Raw genomic sequence first — 20,258 nt, 5'->3', positions numbered from 1 at the left:
ACCCAACTTTTGCCTGAACTAAAACAGTCATGCAATGTCAATTATTTTTTTATATATATTTTTTTTTGCTAAGGCTTTGAGATTTTTCATTTATCAAACCTGTACTTTGCTTCAGCTTCCCATTTTCAGCACAGACGAGAAGACTGTGATACTGAAATCCGTAATATATTCAGGTGACAACTAGCAGAACTCGCAGCTCAGACCTGATTTACTACATCACACTTGAGTTTTGGCAACCCCAGTACAAAACCTGGACGAGACCCTTTTATTACCACATTGTTGGAAAAGTGAGTGGAAAAAGTATTCTCGTAAATCCTCTGTCAGGAAAAACAACAAAAAATATCTGAATTTCAGTGAAACCCTAGGAGGAACATTAGGAGTTCACAGAATTAGATCATAGTGTGCCTTGGCTTAGTTCGCAATGCTATTTGGAGAATGCCCGCTCCGAGGCCAGCTGAACGCCAGTATATGTGTATTTTTCCCCCCAGTGTAGCACCTGACCTGCCTGCCTTCAACTGGAACAGCTGCTTCGCTGGACATTCATGGCCGAGTCACCTTGAGGCAGCAGGGACACATCTACGGCGTCCGGCTCTCTCCAGCTGACCAGTGTGGGTGCAAAGGGCTCCACCACCACGCAGCTGCTGCTCTTCAAACTCGGCTGCTGTTTAATTTCCAACTCTGCCTCTTTGAGTGGCAGGGAGGAGCAGCATCACTGGTGCAAAGAGAGACCATAGACCTGAGAAGCCTGTTGCAGCAAGGAGTAACAGCCAAAAATACAGCCTGGGAGATTAAGATGGAAAAACTTTTCCACTAGGAACAAGATGCAGCCATGCGACAGCTTATCTGGGGAGGAGGTGGCCAGAATCTCTTTTGTAGGATTTTTCTTGAAGAGTTATCTGGACAAAAGCCCAGCTGACCTGATCTAGTGTTCGCAACAGTCTTGGATCAAGCACAAGGTTGGACTAGAGACCTCCAGTAGTCTCTTCCAACCATCGCTCTTCTGAACTGGTGGAACGGTGGGGCACTTCTAACCAGGCCTGAGAGAAGCCATGTCTTTCCGCAAGGCGGCACACGCTGACTGGGTGAACGCTACCGAGCTGGACCAGAAGATTAACTTCACACCTTCTCGCAAACGCACTGCAGCCCAGAGCCCACGTTTGTGCCCACCCACCCGCTGGAGGGCGGTTCGCTCCCTTCTGCAGGAGCAAACAACGGAGAGGTTTAACCGGTCTCCGTCGCGGGACTTCAGTTCCTCAACACAAAGACATCAGAGGTGTTTCAGGGTTCTGCCTGGTGACAAGACACTGAGGACAAAGCGGTAAATACTCCCCTGCAGCTCCTGCACTTCTGAGTTTCCCAATTCACAGCTGTAAGGTGAAAGTACAGCCCCAGCTCGGTGTACCAGGCAGGGTGAACGTTTAGCTGCATCTGACCTCCCCAGCATTTTGACAATAAATCCTTTAAGCCACAGTGCTCCACTTCTACTCACCTTTGAAGCCCGTTAGTTAAAAGAACTAGTTGCAATTTTTTTTTTATCATTTCTTATATCTGGCTTTAAATTCTTAAACCAAGCTGTCCAAACTGTAAGAAGAATAAAGATCTTACCTGTAACTGGGATCTCACGCAAATTACTGGGAACAGCCTTCATCATACATACCTAAAGATGCTGCTCTCTCTGAATTACTTGTGGTTTCACAACTCCAAACGCTTCCAGTTTTTGTCCTTAAATATATTTTGCCAATATCCTTATTTTCTCATGAGCCTCAGTTTTCAAATCAAAGTTTATTAAAATGTCAAAAATAGAACTTACAGTTTCACATACGAAATAAGAGGGCATACATAGTACAGGCCTTCGGTAACAAAATAGGTGAATAATGCTTAACAAGCTAAAGCATGTAGGTGACATCACCAGTCATTAACATACAATCTCAGGTTAAGAAAAACTAAACACTAATGCAAGCATGCTCGTACATAGCTATCAAGGGGGGGATAGTTCGACCTAGCGTGAAGAAAGTAGGCTGCCTCCGTTGGGAGAGGGAGCGAGACGCATCTCGGCAGCAGAGACTGGTGCAGATTCCTCCAGTATCCACGTACTGGAGGAAACGCAAGATGAACCAAAACATTTACGGAGTAGTATGTTACTGTCTCTTTAAAGCCTCAGAAATCTGAAAAGACCTGAAGAGCACAATTCAGGGGCCCAGCTGGGAACCTGACTGGTTGTTAAAAGATAAAACGGGAACTGGGGCAAAGGCGTCCGCTGGAGAAGTCCTTGTTCAGTTTTACTGGCGAGGGTTTGTTGTGCAGTTCTGAGGTGAGCCTCTTGTTCTCACATCAGTAACTGCCTCATTTCTAGCAATCGTCAGAAAGGAACATACAAAAGATTTAATACTCTTGAGTCTTTAATGGCCCTTTCTGTTAAAAATTAAATATTTGATTCATCTGAATATTCAAGAAAGACAACATAAATACAAGAGCATGTACATAATAAAAAACGTATACTGAACTTCTTAACCATACCGCTCAAATAACTACTATATAGTGACTAATTATTTCTCGTTCTAGCTTACCAGCTTGTTTGTGAAATTCCGCTCCTCCTACCTATCCAGTACCTTAGAGAACTAGGAGAGCTCACAGATGCTGTGGGATACGGCTGAAGTCCTTCACTGAGCTGTGTTCTTCTTGCTCCTTGTGCCTTTCCTGTTAGTAAGCAGCACAAGGCACGGATGTCAATACTTGCTGCTTGAGATGGAGTCCTGAATATTCTTCGCCCTGCAAAGGAGTCCTCTGCATGGTTCAAACTATGCTGATCCTTCAGGGGAGAGGAAACTGATTTAACTCTTTCTCAAAGGTTACCCCCCAGCAGCCTTTTCGTGGCGTATATGGGTAGCCAGAGCTTTGGGGAAATTTGTTATGATGAGATTCTCCATCTTTTGCACATACACATGCTGATTCCTGGCAATTAAATCAAATGGACAGCACTGGATTACTTCCAAGACAAGCTTAACACAAAATACAAACTGCAAATCAGTTCAATACATTAATAATAATAAAAAAAATCACCACAGTCATTTAAAACCACAAGGCCATCAATATCATCTGCCAGCAGCCAGGCCCTTGTGTATGGCTACACCAATTAAAAAGAGTCAAAGTTCCTGCTAGTGACTCTCTACTAGTAACAAAAATGTATGAAATCCTGGTAAAACTAGCCAAGGCTACCATTAAATGAGAAGATATTCCAGGACACACATGTAATCTAAGCTAGGGCATGGACGATCGCATACATTTGTGCTACATATCAAAGCTACTTTAATAAAGTTTTAGAAAAAAGTAAAACCAAGAAGCAGCAACACGCAGCTCTGCGGCACCGCTGCCTACAGCGACCTACAGCCGAACGCTACCTCTTCCCTCTCGTTAGTGTCCACGTGAGTGGCGTGATTAAGCACGTCTCAGCTCTGGCGGGGAGCAAGCTTTCATCGCTACGATCCGCTGCAACCGTGCCACACAAAAGGAAGCTCAGGCCTGATGTCCCTTGGATCACACCCCTTCCCCAGCCTTTAGCTTTTCGTTTGTTGCGTGGTACAGGACTTTCCATTTGACTTTATAAGGTAACTCGAGAAACCAGAAAGCTTTTATGAATTAGTGAGAAGGCAAACAGAGGGGAGGAGAGGAAATTAATACTTTAGTGGAGATAATCTTCTCAATTTTATCTGACTGTACTGCTAGACCAGCTTACATTTTCCATTTGAAGTCATTTTACTTCAGGGATGATGAAGTGAGATTAACCCAAGTTTTTATGCATCATCTGAATCCTGTTCTTCAAAAGGCCTCTACTAATAACTGTTAGCAATTAATTATCCTTTATCAGGTAGAAGATAGAAATCTGGTTCCTAGCAGAAATCCAGGCCCAATTCTTAGTCTGGCTGAAGAGGTGAATCTGTGTGCGAACTTCATATTAAAGTCAGGGTTTATTCCAGCTTGTAGCCTTGGGGTCAGGCCGGGTTCCTGCGCACACCATCACGTGGAATGAACTCTTGACACTGCAATTCAAGATGTCATTTTTGTTGCTAATGCACAAGGCAGCACAGAGTCCAACTTCCTCCGTGATTATGCGGGCAATGAAAACAGTCTGTTCACTAAAATAAGCAGATATGACTTAAAGACACTGAGAGAGGAAACCTGGGGCCATTTTACATGGCACATTTTTTTCGCCTCTCTCACTAAAACAGCAAGTCAAATACTTCCACAAAAGCCAGGATAAATTTTTGTTTGCAACTATGTTAGAAACCTGTATCTGAAATATACGCCAAATCAATCCGCAATGACAGATAGATCTACTTTTTAAAGTATTAAAAATACTTTTTAAAGTATTTCTACTGGCTAGAAAACAGAAAATACAGATCCTCTTATCGCACAAGGTCATGCAATCAGAAATTTAACTAAAATCAGACACATTGCAAAAATCTGAAAAAAACAAAAATAAAAATAGAAATTAAAAATCCTAGAAAACCTCCAGCACTATGATACAGGCCGTGTTGCACAGTGAAAGCTCCAGTCAAAATTCCGCAAGAGGATATTGAAAAGTGCCTGTTATTGTTTAGAAGCACATCCACCACTGAAAGTCTTCCTCAGAATTTAGATTTCATCTACCAAATACAATGTCTTGTTTCTAGAAGACTCTCTCCAAAGCATCCCTTCATGACCTGGTAAAACAAACACGGGCACCGAGCCTCTTGGGTCAGCTGTGCCCGTGCCCACCAAGCAAGGGGTACATTGTACCCATCTTGCCGATGCTGCAGGCCCAGAAGTGCTGGTTTTTTTGCAACCCAGGTGGTGGGGTTGACAGACAGAGTGGTCTCAAAGGAACAAGCACGTCGGAAAAGCCCCTCTCCACAGAAAGGCAGGGACACAGGAGTTCCCAGTAAGCGTCTGAAATGCTATTACAAGCCAGCACCCCGTCACAGGACCCAGGTGCTCTGAAGCTGCAAACCTCAACCCAGCACGCAGGGAAACTTCCACCCAACTCAGTGGGGCCGCTCACGTTCACACCTGGGAGCACAAAAATTTGCAGGGCTAGAGCCTTAACACAAACCATTGTAAAGTCCATCTGAGTCTGTCCTTCCCAGAGCCAGATCTAGGCTTGGGTGTTTATCTTTCATATATATATATATATATATATATAAAAAAAATAAAGGCAGAAAAAAGGATTTCCATAGGAAACTGATTATCACTTTCTCCCCTCCCCCTTCTAATATTTTGGCACAAATGCATATGATATTCAATGCAGATATAAAGAAACAGATAATTGGAGAGCACTGACAAAGTTATGAGACTTATTTGGCAAATGTGAACCATAAAAACAAGTGCTAAGGGTTTTTTCCAGTTGTAGAAGTTGTTTGCCATGAAAGTTGCTGCAGGGAAAAAAAATATTAAACAGTCTGGAGCATGTATGTTTAAAATGAACATTTTATAATACAAGTAAATACACACTCTCCCAATTTCTCCAGGCAAAAACACATCTCAGAGCATTTTAATCAGCTGAAATAAGTTTTAAACAGAGAGGTTTTGTGTCTGAGATGCCCTGGTTCATGCGCAGTCACACGTGACAGCATGGGATAACCTATTAAATGGCATGTTCTGAAAATGGCAGCAAGGGCCTGTTGACTTCCATTACTAGACAGACCTGGACACAGAATTCATTAAGCCCCTAAGACTTCAGAAGTGGCAGATACCATTCAAAATACTGATAAAATAGAATACAAACTTTCTGTAGTTAATGCAAATAGACTGCACAATAACGAAGGCTTAATTTATCCAGCCAGAGCTCCCCACATGACAAATGTCCGTCTGTGAGCAGCTCAAGTCAAAAGTTGCTGCAGCAATATCAGAGGAAGCCTTAAGTTTGGCCTTTTGCTTCAATGGCAATCCAGCCTGAGCCCATCAGGGTATCAGCTGCATCCCTCAGGCACGAAACAAGACTCTGCCTCCTTGTTAGCAGTCCAGCGTGGGAAATCGATTCCTTTGGGGAATGTTACCGGGGGAATTAGCTCTTGTGTGTGCTTTAAATGCTTCCTTTTCCCCTGCTGCTGCAATCCCAGGGAGGACTGGTGTGGATCAGGTGGATGGCGACAGGAGTGCAAGAGCAAGAGTCATCCCAAAGTCCCACGGTATCTGGCTTTTCAGAGATGCTGCATGACACGCTGGAGTTGTGCGAGGCAAATGGGAAGTCTCTGAGCTGCTGGTGCCTCCTGCACGCTCACACCAGCACAGAGCGCACGGCCAGGCAGGCACGGCACGGCTGGAGGCGGAGCACTGGCTTCTCTCCGCTAAAACAAAGTCCACTTTTTTATCATTATAAACTTCAGCTTCAAATTCTAACTGCAATGGCCCATAGCATTGTAACCAAAGTGCTAACAGTTTCAGTGGAAGTGGCTTAAATGGGCATTTAGTTTAAAAAACACAAAATGAAACAAAGAAAACCACTTTCTTTTTTAAAGCAGATTTTTTTTTCTCATCACTTCAATAACTGGGAATTTGTTGACTATGCACTATGCATTTTGCTAAGGGTTAAGCCAATTCCTTTTTCCAGAGTCTTTGTTCCCCCACCCACCCCCAGGAGATGTTTCCTTAGGAGACACTGGAACAACGAATACTCGGGGAGCCCATTTGTGTAAGGACCTTGTCTAGCCACTGCAAAGGACCATTAAGATGCAGTTCAATCCAGCAGGGAGTACTGGTCACAGTCTGCCGCCTACAAGAAAGAAGGGTTTGGGGGGGAGGGGAGAGAAGAAAAAAAAAAAAAACATAAATGTGACTTACAAAACTTTGCAAATGTGAAAAGGTTTTACAGCTACTGAAGCATTCTTTCCTGCTTAGACAATAGTCTTGCATGTGGGGCCAAAGGAATGTCTCTCTCCTCTATAACACGCTTTTGGCCTATGCTGCCAACTGCTTTTAAAAACCCTACATTTCTCTTTACATCTCTTATGATCCCAAGGGAGCAGATCACTACATAACCTATTTACTACTCAGATTCCTGAAAACAGGCAGCATCTGATTCCCTGAAGAGAAAGTAAGGTGTTTACCTAAGCAGAATTCTTCAGTTTTATTTTGCAGACCTCGCCTAATTAAATAGCAACGTAAGCAGTTTACCAAATATGTTAAAATTTCTCTATGTATAAGACAAGGATACTCTCTTTTTTACTGTATCTTTAAGTTTTAGCAGAATGTGGAAGCGATGGAGAGAGATCACCGCTCAGCTGTCCAGACTCCCCCCTGCAGCCCTGCGGAGCCCTCTCCTTGTGTGGCCAGAGCTGCTGCTGAGCATCCTTTTCGCACAGCTTGGGAGGATGCACGGGAGGCTTGAACCCTACCCTACACATGCTGTGTACGGGGCAGTCCAACAGATTTGCATTTCATCAGCTGCTTCAAAAGAAGCAGAAATGCTGCAGAGCGTAAAAAGTTGCAAAACCTATCAGAAAAGCAGAAATGTTGTTTTAAAATCCCTCAAGAGCTGGTGGCTGCGGTCAGACCTTCCTCCTCTCCTGTTTGCCTCTGTATTGTCCCTGAGGCCAGACCCCATGCAGTGTCTTCAGGTGGTAAAGCAGGAAGAGATGGGGAGGGAAGGGAGGGAAGGGAGCCCGAGACAGAGGGCAAGGAGCTCTCCCTCCTCTGCTGAGGGGTGGCCTAAGCCTTATTCCAGGCAGAGAGGCAGGGACAGCTGCTGTGGAGGAGGAAGATTATGGAGAGAGAGAAATAGCCTGGAAACAGCCTTGTTTTACACCCTCATTTCCCACAGAAGCTGTTCTTGGAATCTGTTTGTGGGAGGGAGAAGCCAAAGTCTGTGGGGCCCAGGGAGAAACCGCTGCTGAAAAGGGGACCCCCTGCTCCGTGGGGCTGCCCTGCGCTCCCACCGCCATCCCGGTCCCCTCATGGCGGGGTCGAGGAGCAGGGAGAGGGTACAGCTCTGCAAGGCTTTGGCCAAGGGCTGTAACCCGCTCTGCTGGTGAATCCGGATCCCTCAAACCCTCCGAGCAGCAGCTCCCTCGGGCACCCCACCCATTCCCAGCTCAGGCGGCCGGGGCTGGCGGGCCACCAGTGCCCGGGAGTGGGCGTGTGGGCAGGGCTTGTCCCATGCGGCCGCTTCATGGTGTTTGGCATTAAAGGGTGTCTCCTGAGCTGTTCCGGCAGGAGGACCACAGGACGGTCGGGGAGAGCAGAGCACCTCTCGCTCCGTCAGGAAGAAGCACACAGACCTCGTGGGTCCCAGGAAAACCCAGTCCCCCTCCGCGCAGAGCGCTTTGCTGCCCAAAACCAGCCTAACGCCGCGGTCCAACAGCCGCCCTGGCACCTCTGCACAGAAACCCACGACCCACAGGGCTACCACGCTTCTGCCCACTGCACATCTATCACGGCAAACTTCATTCTGCCTTCCCACCTAGGCGACCAGCACGCTGGCTCCAGCCTTTTGGAAAGGCAAACCCTCAAAGCTCTCCGTGCCTTCAGCCTGCTCTACCAGGCTCCCGCTGGACAGAGGAGAACCTCTGCAGCACAGGCTGCTTATGCAGTTGGCTTCTCCCCTCTTCCCTCCACCAAATCCCTGGCACTCGTGAGCACTAAACACCCCACAACTAGACTGCTCAAAAGGCTAAGCAGCTGAACCAGAAATCACTGGGACAGTGCTCTGGAGGCCGCTCCCCCAGTAACGTTTTCATATATGAATCAGTTCAACAAATAAACGTGCTCGGACAAAGGCAATCAGATGTAGTATTTTGCGGCAGGGAAATGAAGGAGCAGGAGAGCAGCTTCGGTGCGGTCAGCGTGAGTGTAGGGTTTCACTGACTACAATACTCTAAATGAGATAGTTGACTTTCCGTAAGTCATGCTCATCTGGATTTCATTACGAGCCGTGGCTGCAAGCCAGGGCTGAAATGCTCTGGCCCGGGTGCACGACAATTTCAAAACAAAATGGACTCCAAACATCTGGAGAAATGAAGAAAGTGGGAGAGTAACGTGCAGGGCCCGGGCTCCAGCTGATACTATGGCATCTCCCCCGTCTGCTGCCGGCAGCTGTGAAAGGGGAGCACCAGCAGACGGCCTTGCTGCTCCAGGAGGCAGGGACTGCCCCCAGATTTTCAAATAAGGCCACAGATTTAAAGGGTATACAGTCAAGTATTTCAAAATCACATTTGGCTTAAATCCCTGCCAGCTTTCTCTCTCATAAAACGACCTTAATTTTCCAACGAATTTCATCTCCCCTACTTGTACTGTTAAACGTTGATTTCATTCCCTTTGCTACTTAGAGACATTTGCTTGCTAATGCAGTGGAGCAACAGCAACGCAAGCTATGAAGTATTCCATCCCTCACCCTGTCTCCACTGTCCCCGTGTTGTCAGAATAACCACACCACCGATGCCAAACATCAGACCCTACTGCACCTCGGTTTTATATCATCAATATTCACCGGGGAAAACAGTAACCCTGCTTCTCCTGCTGCCTCCAGTCACATTTAAGCAATTGCCCTACAACAAGCACTAAGGAAAGGATGAGGAGATTTAACTGTAACTTTGAAGCAACTCTAACAGTTCTTCCAAATACAGATTTTCAAGCCAATCTGCTTTTATTTGAATCCCACTAGTCCCTGATAAAAGAAGCATCAAACCCCACCCAAATCTGTTAGGAAGCACTCTGACTGATCCTGTTCTGATAGCAGTGTAGTCACAAGACACTCAAGCTATCCAATATACATATAATTTTAAGCAGAAATAAAAGCCATAGTTCTTACACTGGCCATCTGGATTCATCAGCTGTTCTCAGGTAAAGCTCTTGGCTCTGTGACCAAATACACGTGGTCTTCCAGGTACATCACACGATGTATGTTTTACACAAATAGGGTGGGAAAAACGAGAGGCAAGATCAATCCACTCTTAACAGCTACAACCTGAAGAGACTCTGTGCTAATTCTTCATCACCTTAAAAGCTGACTGAAGCAGCTTTGCAGAACACTGCCCCAGGCTGTGAAATACAGGGGTGACGATGGCAAGCACAAGCAAAGTTTCATTCAGAAGGCCTGACCTGTATTCTGCTCCCCATCCCTTGACAAAGCTCATTCGAATCGTGCACATTCTGGTCAGCTGGTACACAGCTTCGAAGCCCTGATTTACAGACTGAGCCAAGAGAGCGGCGAATTCCTGGTTGTTAAAAATCTTCAGATTACATCCTGTGAAAAAAGAAGATGACAAGACCAAGGCATTAGCTTAACTAGATTAAGAAATCCATTTCTTTCTGAGGATGAAAAGAAACTCAAGTGTTGCTTCTCCATATCCTCAGACCATGCGACGCTGTATACAGATTGTTTAAACACAGGATTTCAGAAAAAGGAATCACGGTTGCCACACTTCCACAGCTCATATGCTGAAAAGGAAGAAAACTGTGTTACAGGACAGAGAACGATTGATGCTAGTGCCCACACAGCAGATTGCAATCTGCGAGACCAGACCTGGGATCCCCATGTAGAACCTCTTCCTATCTCCTTCACATATTTCCCTTATATTGCAATTTAAAACCCCAACTATGACCTTAATGCTTCACAAGGGCAATCACTACAGGGCCTGAAAGGAAGGAATGCACAGGCTAAAAATACGGAATCACCAGTGTTGGCTTTACATGGTGTCCATCAGCGGAAGTAACGGAGAAGCTCTGAAGTGAAACCTCTCTGGTAACCCAGAAACCAGTTATCAGGGTTAAAAAGGCTGCTAGCAGAGCTGCTTCTGCTATAATCCTCTCTTAAATTTAACTATCACGTGCCAAAGAATTTTCCTTTAAAACTGGAGTTTTTTCCACAATGTTTAGTCCCAGCTAAGACTGAGAACAACTTATTCCACTGGTTTTAGGTGATAAAGGTGAAATACAACAACACCCATCATAGCTTAAATGAACAACTCTTTAAAAAAAAAAAAACACCCAACGTGTCGCTATGCTTGCTTCCTCCTGGATAACCATAAACAAGTGAAGCTTTGAAACCTGGCATGCAACTAATGCTCATTTGGGATTAGGTGTGGGCCAAGTCTGAAAAACAACCACTTGGGCTGCGACAAACTGTATTTTTCTAAGATCACTTCTGAGCCTGCTCTCCTGGGCTGGACTCATACTGTCATCTGTTTTGGGTCACGCTGCGTATAGCAAAGCATAACCGCATGCAACAACTCATCAGCTGCAGAAACAGCCACCCATTTTTGTAACCATAAAAGAGCACAGCCCAAGAGCTGTGCATCTTGCAGAGGGTTTGACGGGAAGCCGTGGCAGGCACACTGCAGTCTAAGGGGGGAAAATAAGAAGGGCGAGAGCATCAGCGCCAGGTTGAGCAGAGAAAGTGCTATGGCAAGGGAAGCAAAAAACTTGATGAGGATCAGGCTGCCAAGCGGCTCAGACTTCAGGACGGGATGGGAGGAGGTCTCTCCACGACTGTGCCTGGGAGGAGCGGGTACGACTTGATCATGTCAACAAGGGAGTGAAGAAACTGCTTCAACCCCACAAAGATTTGAAGATGAGTCTAAGAAGGCGGCCAAAGACTGTGGCAAAAGTGGGGAGAGTTGCAGTCCAAAAAATGTGCCTTAGATGAATCCACAGCGGAAGTGTGGGTTGTTTATGTCTTCAGATGTTGACTCCAGCCAGGGTGGACTCTTGTGATGTGGCTGGAGAATTAAGTCATGTTTGCAACACTGGCAGCTGCTTCCTAAGCATCTGAGAAAGGAAACCCATTAAGATGGGCCAGAGCTTGCAGCATATAGATCTCTTCTCAAAAGAAAGACAATCTTTATTCAATTACTTCTAAATTAAAGAGTTTTTTTTAAATACATATATACTTTTAACTGTAAAAAACCTAACTTTTGTAAGCCTAGCTAACTAGCTAAATTCCGTTTCAAATGGCATCCTTTCATACTAGCTCTCTTGCATGTGTCTAACAGCAAAATATTTTCTTTCCAGATAGATGCAATAAATTCTCTTGTAATCTTTCAGCATACGTTTGCTGTAACCAGAACAACAAGGTGCCTGCAAATGCGATTTCCCTAGAATAAAACTAATTCACAAAGCGTAGGGGAAAGTTTTGCTACAGAACAGATAAAAGTAACAATTTAAACCTATTACGGGTGAAGCTAAATTAAGAAAAAATTCTTACATTATATTCTTTCACTTAAATGTACAAACAAAATGATAAACATGATTTTCAGATAATTACTATGCAATAATGGACTGATAAAACACGGCACAGAACAAGTGGCAGATTCTACTCTTAGTTCTGCTTAGATCCTGAAGTACTGTTTCTTCCTACGTGTATGAACGTAGCGCAAACAATTATTGGAGCTTCCTTTATAGCTATCTTCATGCTATAAAAAATTCCCTGCTTGAATTGTCAAGTTGCTTATAACAGGGTAAAAGTTTCTGATTATTGTCCAGAACAGAGGTCAGCAGACCCATGCCTACCTCAACAAGGAGTAGAGCTTTCCGCAGCAAGTCCCTGTTCGCAAAAGCGAAGTCTGTGTAGGATCACCGATAAGGCATCCTTACCTGGTGGAATCTTGCAAACTGTTGCTGGGTGCCAGCCGTAGCGTTGGTTGCAGTTGGGAGACTGGACGAAAATGGCACTGTCACTAAGGCACTCGGCAAACACCTCGCCGCCAATGTAGTAGAGCCTTACTCCCCTTCCTAGGAAACACATGGCAGTTTTGGTTTAGCTTAGAACAATCATCTGCAAAGTCTGCAAGAGGAGCTGCTAGGGACGTAGGCAACCTCTGAACGAGACAGCTCTCCAAAAGTAGCTAAACTATGAATGATGGAAAATGAAAACCACCTCTTCTGACCCACGGGTACTCCCACCGGGGAGCCGTAAAGTTGCTCTGAGAGCGAGTTAAGGTGAGGGAGGTGGGAGGATCAATTTATAAAGTCAGAATTGCACTCCCCAGTCCCACTGTAAATCACAGCCTGGACTGCATCCATTCACCACCTCACAGACTGCTTACTCTAACATGCACGGCTGACATTTTCCATACAAACATTCTATCAGTTAATGTATGGTTTTCAACCTTTTCTGAAAGTCATCGCAGCTGGATACAATGTGTTTGTTTATTTACTTAGTGATTTGGAATTAAACTATACAACATTTTCAAATCATTGCCTTTTGCTTCAGATCATATTGTATACAAGGACAAACATGTGTTTCCCACAGGAGTTAAAACAAATTATTAAAATCTCAGTTAATAAAGAAACCAATTTTGGGAATACATCCTTGTTGCTCAAATAAAGACTTGCTGCGGTCTCACATTCCTAGCTGAATATTGCTTTCATCCTTCCATAGAGCATAAGGAGCCTGCTGAATTTAAAGTCTGATTTCTGAATCTTGGTTAGGTGTTGGGGGTTGGGTTTTTTTGGTTCTAGAAATCATATTAGAAACAAGCAAAGAAAGATGCTCCTGTATGAAGTTTACTGCTCAGGAAAGGGTATAAAGGGGAGAAAAATTAGGACAAAAACCATGTTCATTTTTTATAGAAGTCAGCAGAAAACACAGCAAAGCATAAGCAATTTTGCTTTTTATTAAAATTGCATAAATTTGAGATAGTCTATTTAGCCCAAGTTTAACTGAAAAACTCCCTGAACATTACTTTGCAGTATAAGCAGGAAAAGTGGAAACTGAGATGAAAATCAAGGAAATAAGTTTCCATTTATAAACTAACGGTCAGTTAGAAAACAAAACAGTGCAGGAGGGAAAATGAATACAGCAGATTATCACTAACATCCATCCAAATACAGAAGAGTGCACGCAGAAGTTTGAATTCTGTCTCTATTACACGCAGCAATTTTAGTGTTCCTCAGTGCATTGTTTTAATTATACTTTTATGAAAAAACACAATTAGTGTTCCTTTATGGAAGATTAGCCTGCTAAAACACCATGGCTATTAAAACATTGCAGTGTTCTGAAACTGACCGAGCTGCATGCCGATCAGCTAGATAAAAAGCTTTACACACAGGTCTCCACCTTCCACCTTGAAAGACACTGACTAAACCAAGGAAACAGAAATTACCAATGTGTCGTCTTGTGAGTTCCACTGCCGCATTTCTGTTCACATTAGACAGTAAACCAAGGCAGAAGCGTTCAGAATTAGATGGGTCAGTGAAACCATCCACGGTCATAGAGGGCTGAGAGGCATGGAAAGTCTCTCCCACTCGCTGGTTGAGTTCATAGTAGGATATCGAGCACCAGAAAGCTGGCTCGCAGTAGGTAACAGGCTGCAGATCTGCACAAAAATAAAAAGCAAAATGAATCACGGGCCCTCAGGCGGGGAAAGGGGGATGAAAAAACCCGACTGTTTTGAAATATTGTTCTGCTTCATTCCTTGGGCTCTCTTTAACCACCAAACTTTAATTACTTGACAGATTTTAATGGACTGCAGCTAGAAAGTTACATCACTCCTGAAGCTTTTGGCACATGGAACAATCACAAACAGGCGAAGATATTAGTCACTTAGCAAGTGGGGTGTCACTTAACTATCTTCATACTCGCAGAAAATTTAAAAAAATAACCTTAGCTTTACTATGAAATGTGGGATCACTTTTAGGTAGCCAGTACCCTAAGAAGGAGAAAAGGAGAGAAAAGGAAGAAACAGAAAGAGCAGACCACAAATCTGCTTTCAGTAACACGGGTCTCCAGAACCATAATGCTGTGCACTTACACCAAGTCCAACTTTTGTTCTTACTGACTCTGTTACAATTTCTCTGGCACTGATGAAAACAGTACAGCTGTCTGAAATATGCATCAAATTGTATGTAAGACTGTCATCAAAGTGATTTGAAAATTAGATACTTTCTTCCAGTGCACTTGATCTCAAATTATTAAAAGAAATCCAGTTCCCCAGTAGATGATGGCACGCCTTTTTTATTGGGGTTATAGTTTGACTCAACCTGTGGAGCGAAGCGAAAGGACCAAAGTTCATGAGCAGGCTGAGGCAATCTCAGGAAGACAATACTTCATACACAAGAAAGGTAGGACATTCAAAAGGCATCAAATGATTTAATTGCTCGCACTAAATCCAATGAGATTTCAGCAGAGGAAGGCTCAGGTCAAATTTCCAGGAAATAATGCACTAGATGGTGCCCAGTCCTGCTGTGAGCCAAGAATCTGCTGAGCAGAGGAAGTGAAAAGCAGACGAAGCTAATTGATAAGTGCTCTATTCCCCACATTCAATGCAAGAATTAAAAGCGAGAGAAGAATTCCCTCCAGTCCTCCCCCCAGTTTATCACTTCATCCTCACTCAAATGGTACTTAAAAGCGGAACACAGAGCTTCCCATCAGGGCAAAGAGTTAATATCAAGCAGCAAACCCCAGCTTTTTCCATAGGCTTTCCCATCTGTTGCTCCTGCAAGGCTTCAGCAAATCTGGGGCTTAACAGATCAGCTCCAAAAGTCAAAGATAGGTTTTTAGCATCCCAGCTTCCTCTCACACTGAAGAGAGTGTCTCCACAGAGGTTTGAGAGTAATTTCGCATCTGGTACCTGCTGTTACTCTGTAACCTTTAGAAACTGGTTGAAGAGCCTGGCTCTAGCCAAAAGACACGCTGGTTTCCTCTTTATTACTGTGGTGTATGAGTTCCCTAAGTAGCTAACAATGAGAAAAAAAACTTCGGTTTCTGCTTTGTTACAGACTTTGCTGACAGCAAATAAGGAATTGAGTAAAAGTGAATCTGGGGAACTCTATAATCCTTAGTAGATTTTCAAAGTCTGTGAATTTTGGACCTTATACCCATTCCCAGCTTCTTTCAGTCTCTCTCTTTCCTTAATTGTATCATCAGAAAGAAAAACGCTCTATCACAAGCAAAGCTCAATGTTCCTGCTCTCTTCCACACATTACACCCACAAAGCAAAAGTGTATCCTCCTCTTAAGGAAAAGGACATAATGTTCAAAGCAAAAGCTAACAGAAGGCAGCTCAACAGGACAGGGGTTGCTGCATCAGCTTAAGAGATCTGGTAAGCATACCTGCTGTTTCGTCACATTTTAAATAATTTTATAGCTTAAAGCAAGCCCCTCTCCTCAGATGCACAGATGATATCAAACACAACCAGGAGCCACACAGGTTTACTGTCTCTGCCTTTTTTTCTTGTATGACATACTTGGTTTTCCCACTGGAAACTGCCACATCAGGCATATTTCTCCCATACCAGCCTCATTTCATCAATTAGCAGCTGTGGCCTGCAGCAGCAGTCTGTACATGTCACAACTGACTCTGGGCTTCACGACACCAGTGCCATTTGTATAGAGGTACAGCAAATACCAGCACTAACCAGAGTCTCTTCAGGTGTGCCCACCCACTTAAGAAAACAGACTTGTGCTCCACATGACTGTGCTCTTACTCCACAGCCAGTGCCTTTCTAATTGTAAGGCTGCTCGGCTCCAGAAAAAACAAATCAACTTTTCTTGATCCTTAAGTAACGTCCTCAGATGGGTACTATTCGAGTTATAAAAACACCAGAGCTTGTATTGCTCTCTATGGTTTCGTGGTCCTTTCCTTCAGAAACCACCTCCGTTTGGTTGCGACTCAAGGGAACTGTGGATTCCCCACTGAAGGATGTACGGAAATCTTATTTCCGGCTTATTTGCCACTTGAGGAAAGACACAAACCAACAAATCCTATTTTGAAGAAAAACTTGTCTCTAAAAAATGCAACCAAGCTCTTAACAATGCTGCTTTCTCCAGTGATTTGTGGTCTTAGGCTTCAGCTTAAGCTGTCACGGGATGGGCAAGCCTCCTCTTGCGTTAGATCAGTCCTGAATATTCATTTTCAATTCATGGATTTACTGTTTGGGGAAAAGTAAGAGAACGTAGCTCCACTAAAGCCAAAGAATCCTGAGGGGGTACACAATCAACTAAAACATGATGCACTAAACCCAAGCAAATCCTGCCTGAATCACCTCTATACAATTTCAACCTTGACTCACTACAGCTTTGCTTTCACAAATGTCCACCGAGTTCTGGGATGCTACCCATACTGCATCTTCCCTACAACATGAGAGTACTCTCTGTCCAGCTGCGGAGGAAAAAAGATCTGCTGGCTGCTTTGCACTCTCAACAACGTGCCCTCTACACCTAAGAACAGCTGTTAGCTTACTTTCAGTTAATGCATTTGATTCACAATGTATATCAGAAATTACCGATACATGTTTTCCAGTGGTATTAGTTGCAGCCACATTAATTCTAACTCCTTTCTCAGAAACAGAAAGATAAATAGGCATGCATGCTCCCTTCCCCTCTGTACTTTGAGAAGGGCTGCCTTTTCACTCCTTTGGGAAACAGCGTTTCAACACAGAGAGTAACAGAGGCTTATGTTCCTGATGGATTTGACCGTAGGGTATGTGCTTATTTCACTTACAGCTTTTGCGTCAAGTCTTTTGCGGAGCAAACACTGACAATGGATTTCCTGTACACCAAGGGACTGCCTCGCTCCAAAATAACAATATGCATGCAACCGCAGGCCTGGCCCTCAGCCAGTGTAAACTCCCTGACTTCATTCCGAATGTCCACATAATGCTGGCAAATCTCCTTTCATTTTGGTTCTTTTCTGTATTTTCTCCAGTTCATATTTCAGTAATACAGAAGAGATCATTGGATAGCTATAGTTTCCATTTAAAGCCTATGTCTGACAACTGAAAATGTGACAACTGAAATTCTGGACCAAAATGAGAATGCTTCCAAATCAAACATCCAAGCTGAATGAAGGAAAAAATAAAATCCCAATATGTTACCTTGCAACGCTTTTGTGCCTGTGAATGGAAAGATGAAACTCCCTAAACTCCCTCAATCCCATAGCACAGTCTTACAGCTTTCTGCTGAAATACATACATTGCACCTCAAACAAACCTTGCTTCTATTGTCCCAGTTGGTTTGCTTCATGCTAATTTATTACCTTTGTAATTCTCTGGAATACGGCCATGGGATTTAAGCCCAAAATTCAGCTTACACAAAGTAAACTGTCTTAAAAGCTTCAGGTAGTTCTGGTTAAATAAACAGACATCAATACTGTGACATTATTTTCTCAATGGCAAAACTGCAAAAGCTCACCACATTTTGCCACTGAGAACTTGCTGATAATTTTCCTCATTGCATACTGTTGTGGTTTTTTTTTAATTTCTATTCAATCTCCTTAACAAACATACCGAGAAAGCCAGATTAAACTTCTGCAGATCAAAGTACAGCTCCAGACATGGGAGTGTTCTACTTGTCCACACAATTCTATAGCACAGCAAAAGCCGGAGCACTGCAGGCCACCAGCCACCAAGTAACATCCAGGTGGAGAGAGAACCTGCAGAGATGAGAAGTTCTGCTCTCCCAGCCCATGCAACCCCCTTCTGGGCTGCAGAGACCATCAGGCTGAAGGTCAGCTGGGCTGCTGGTGTTTTTACCTACGCTGCTGCAAGCAGCTCCTTCCTTCAGACATGACATCTACAGGCCTATCTACAAGTACAGCTGATGACAATTTTGCCATTTGGCAGTTTTAAGAGTTGCTCAGCTACATGCCATTTCATTTTTTTTATTTTATAACTTCCTCAGATGCAAAAATTTACAGTAAATCTTTTTAGAAGAGACAAGACATTCTTAATTTGTGGAAGTTCTTGCCTAAGAGGAATAAACATTTGGCTTGCAAAACTTAAAGGTATCTTCTAATACTGGTAAGCTAAAATGCTTTTCTGATGTCTGCTCCTTAGACTACAAAAAGATTCCTTGTGGTTAACCAGCTTCACCTGGTCCTACTTAGATTTTGTCACCAGACAGCACATTAGACATCTGAGAGGCCCATCAGCTGAGCAGCATGTGTTAATAACCAGCATCCTTGTTAGAAAGAATATGCACTGGGGCCTCTTTCCTAGAAACTCCTTTCTTCCTTATGTAAGGCAGATGCCACAGTCAACTTGCCAGGTTGGTTTTGTTACATGTAATTGCCTTTTTATTTTTAGGTTGAAAAAAATTGCTAGAAATTCTCATCAACTCCTAGGCAGCACACTGGAGTATAACGGATACAAACAAAAAAAGAAAAGCGGGAATAAAAATAAGTCAGCTATGCATTCTCTTCTTAGGCTTTAACAGTTAAAGCAAATAAAAATCTAGTGGCACTGTGGCAATATATCTCATGCTTTACCAAAAAAAAGGGGGGCAAAAAAAAAGAGAAAAGAAATCCCCTCTTCAACAGCCCCAAGATATCCACAAGTCAGCCAATGACTGACAAATTTTGGAGCAGTGTCAAAGTGCTCTGTGCCAGGATTAAAAGCATATGTAAACTTTATGGCTATGGTTATTCAAGAGTAATCTCAAGTGGCCTCTGTCTGCTGGCTTAATGAACATTTAGAGAACTGATCCTGCACCTAGCCAGAGCTATGAGTGCTTTTTATGACAGACCATTGAGAGCAATTTCAAACAGGCTAAGAGCTCAAACTGATGAAGATCAGACCTTTTATGTCTGTAGGTATGAAAATCAAGGGCAGAGCCATTTCAGAAGACAACAGAGGTTCAGAGATAGCCACACAACCTCTAACAGTATCTCAAAGGTAAAGACCCTGTTCAGCTGCTATTCCTTCTTCTTCAGCTTTGCTCCTATTTACTGTCTACAGGTTATGGAGTGAATCAGTGACCTCAGTGGTCTGGTATAGCACTTAAGGCTGGACTATCTCCCTGGCGCTCAGCATGGGGTTAGGTGGGGGAAAGACAACTCAAGACTGCACTGTAACTTGAGTTTGCTTGATGAAAACCAACTGGCTGTTGGTCAGAAAAATCCCACAGTGCATCTGTGGTTTGTGCATCTCACCTACAACATTCCTCCAGGCTCATTTGAACCTAAGACCCCACAAACACCTCTGATGTTCAAGTAAGGCTGCCTGTGACTTCTGCACCTCTCCATACGTTAGCATTCCTGCCCTCTCTCCATTTATTTGGACTCTCCAACCACACAACCACCAACCAGCTGCCGCCTCCATTTTACCCTGCTCAATTTCATACCTTAATAACTTAAACTCCTGCAACATCAGTTTTTCCAGTGGTTTAGGGCACTGGGACACAAGGGCTCTGGGCTGCTTTACTGCTATGTGGTCTAGGGATGCCCTGCAGGTAGGGTTACCTTGTGGTCTGACACATCCCAGCACTCAGTTTTGTTAGGAGTCCCCAGCCACTGCCACCTAAACCCTCAAGGCCATGCCCATCCGTGCTGCGTAACAGCATACTTGCTC

At 43.9% G+C, this 20,258-nt stretch overlaps 1 protein-coding gene across 3 annotated transcripts in view; it reads right to left on the bottom strand.

Moving 5' to 3' along the window:
* Positions 1 to 1,762: 1,762 nt before the first annotated feature.
* Positions 1,763 to 20,258, bottom strand: part of SMAD3 (SMAD family member 3) — a 79,240-nt gene continuing 60,744 nt past the window's right edge. For all 3 annotated transcript variants that reach the window (XM_080396975.1, XM_080396976.1, XM_080396977.1), the window contains exons 6-9: positions 14,076 to 14,288; positions 12,565 to 12,702; positions 10,072 to 10,216; positions 1,763 to 6,748 (exon numbers count right to left, since the gene is read on the bottom strand). In XM_080396975.1, coding sequence (XP_080253101.1) covers positions 6,625 to 6,748; positions 10,072 to 10,216; positions 12,565 to 12,702; positions 14,076 to 14,288 — 620 coding nt within the window. In that variant the 3' untranslated portion in view covers positions 1,763 to 6,624. The remainder of the gene's footprint in view (positions 6,749 to 10,071; positions 10,217 to 12,564; positions 12,703 to 14,075; positions 14,289 to 20,258) is intronic.

Source organism: Falco punctatus, assembly GCF_963210335.1.
Source record: "Falco punctatus genome assembly, chromosome: 7".
Classification (NCBI taxonomy): domain Eukaryota; kingdom Metazoa; phylum Chordata; class Aves; order Falconiformes; family Falconidae; genus Falco; species Falco punctatus.
Note: the sequence above shows the minus strand (reverse complement) of the source record. Positions and strands in the feature narration are given on the sequence as shown.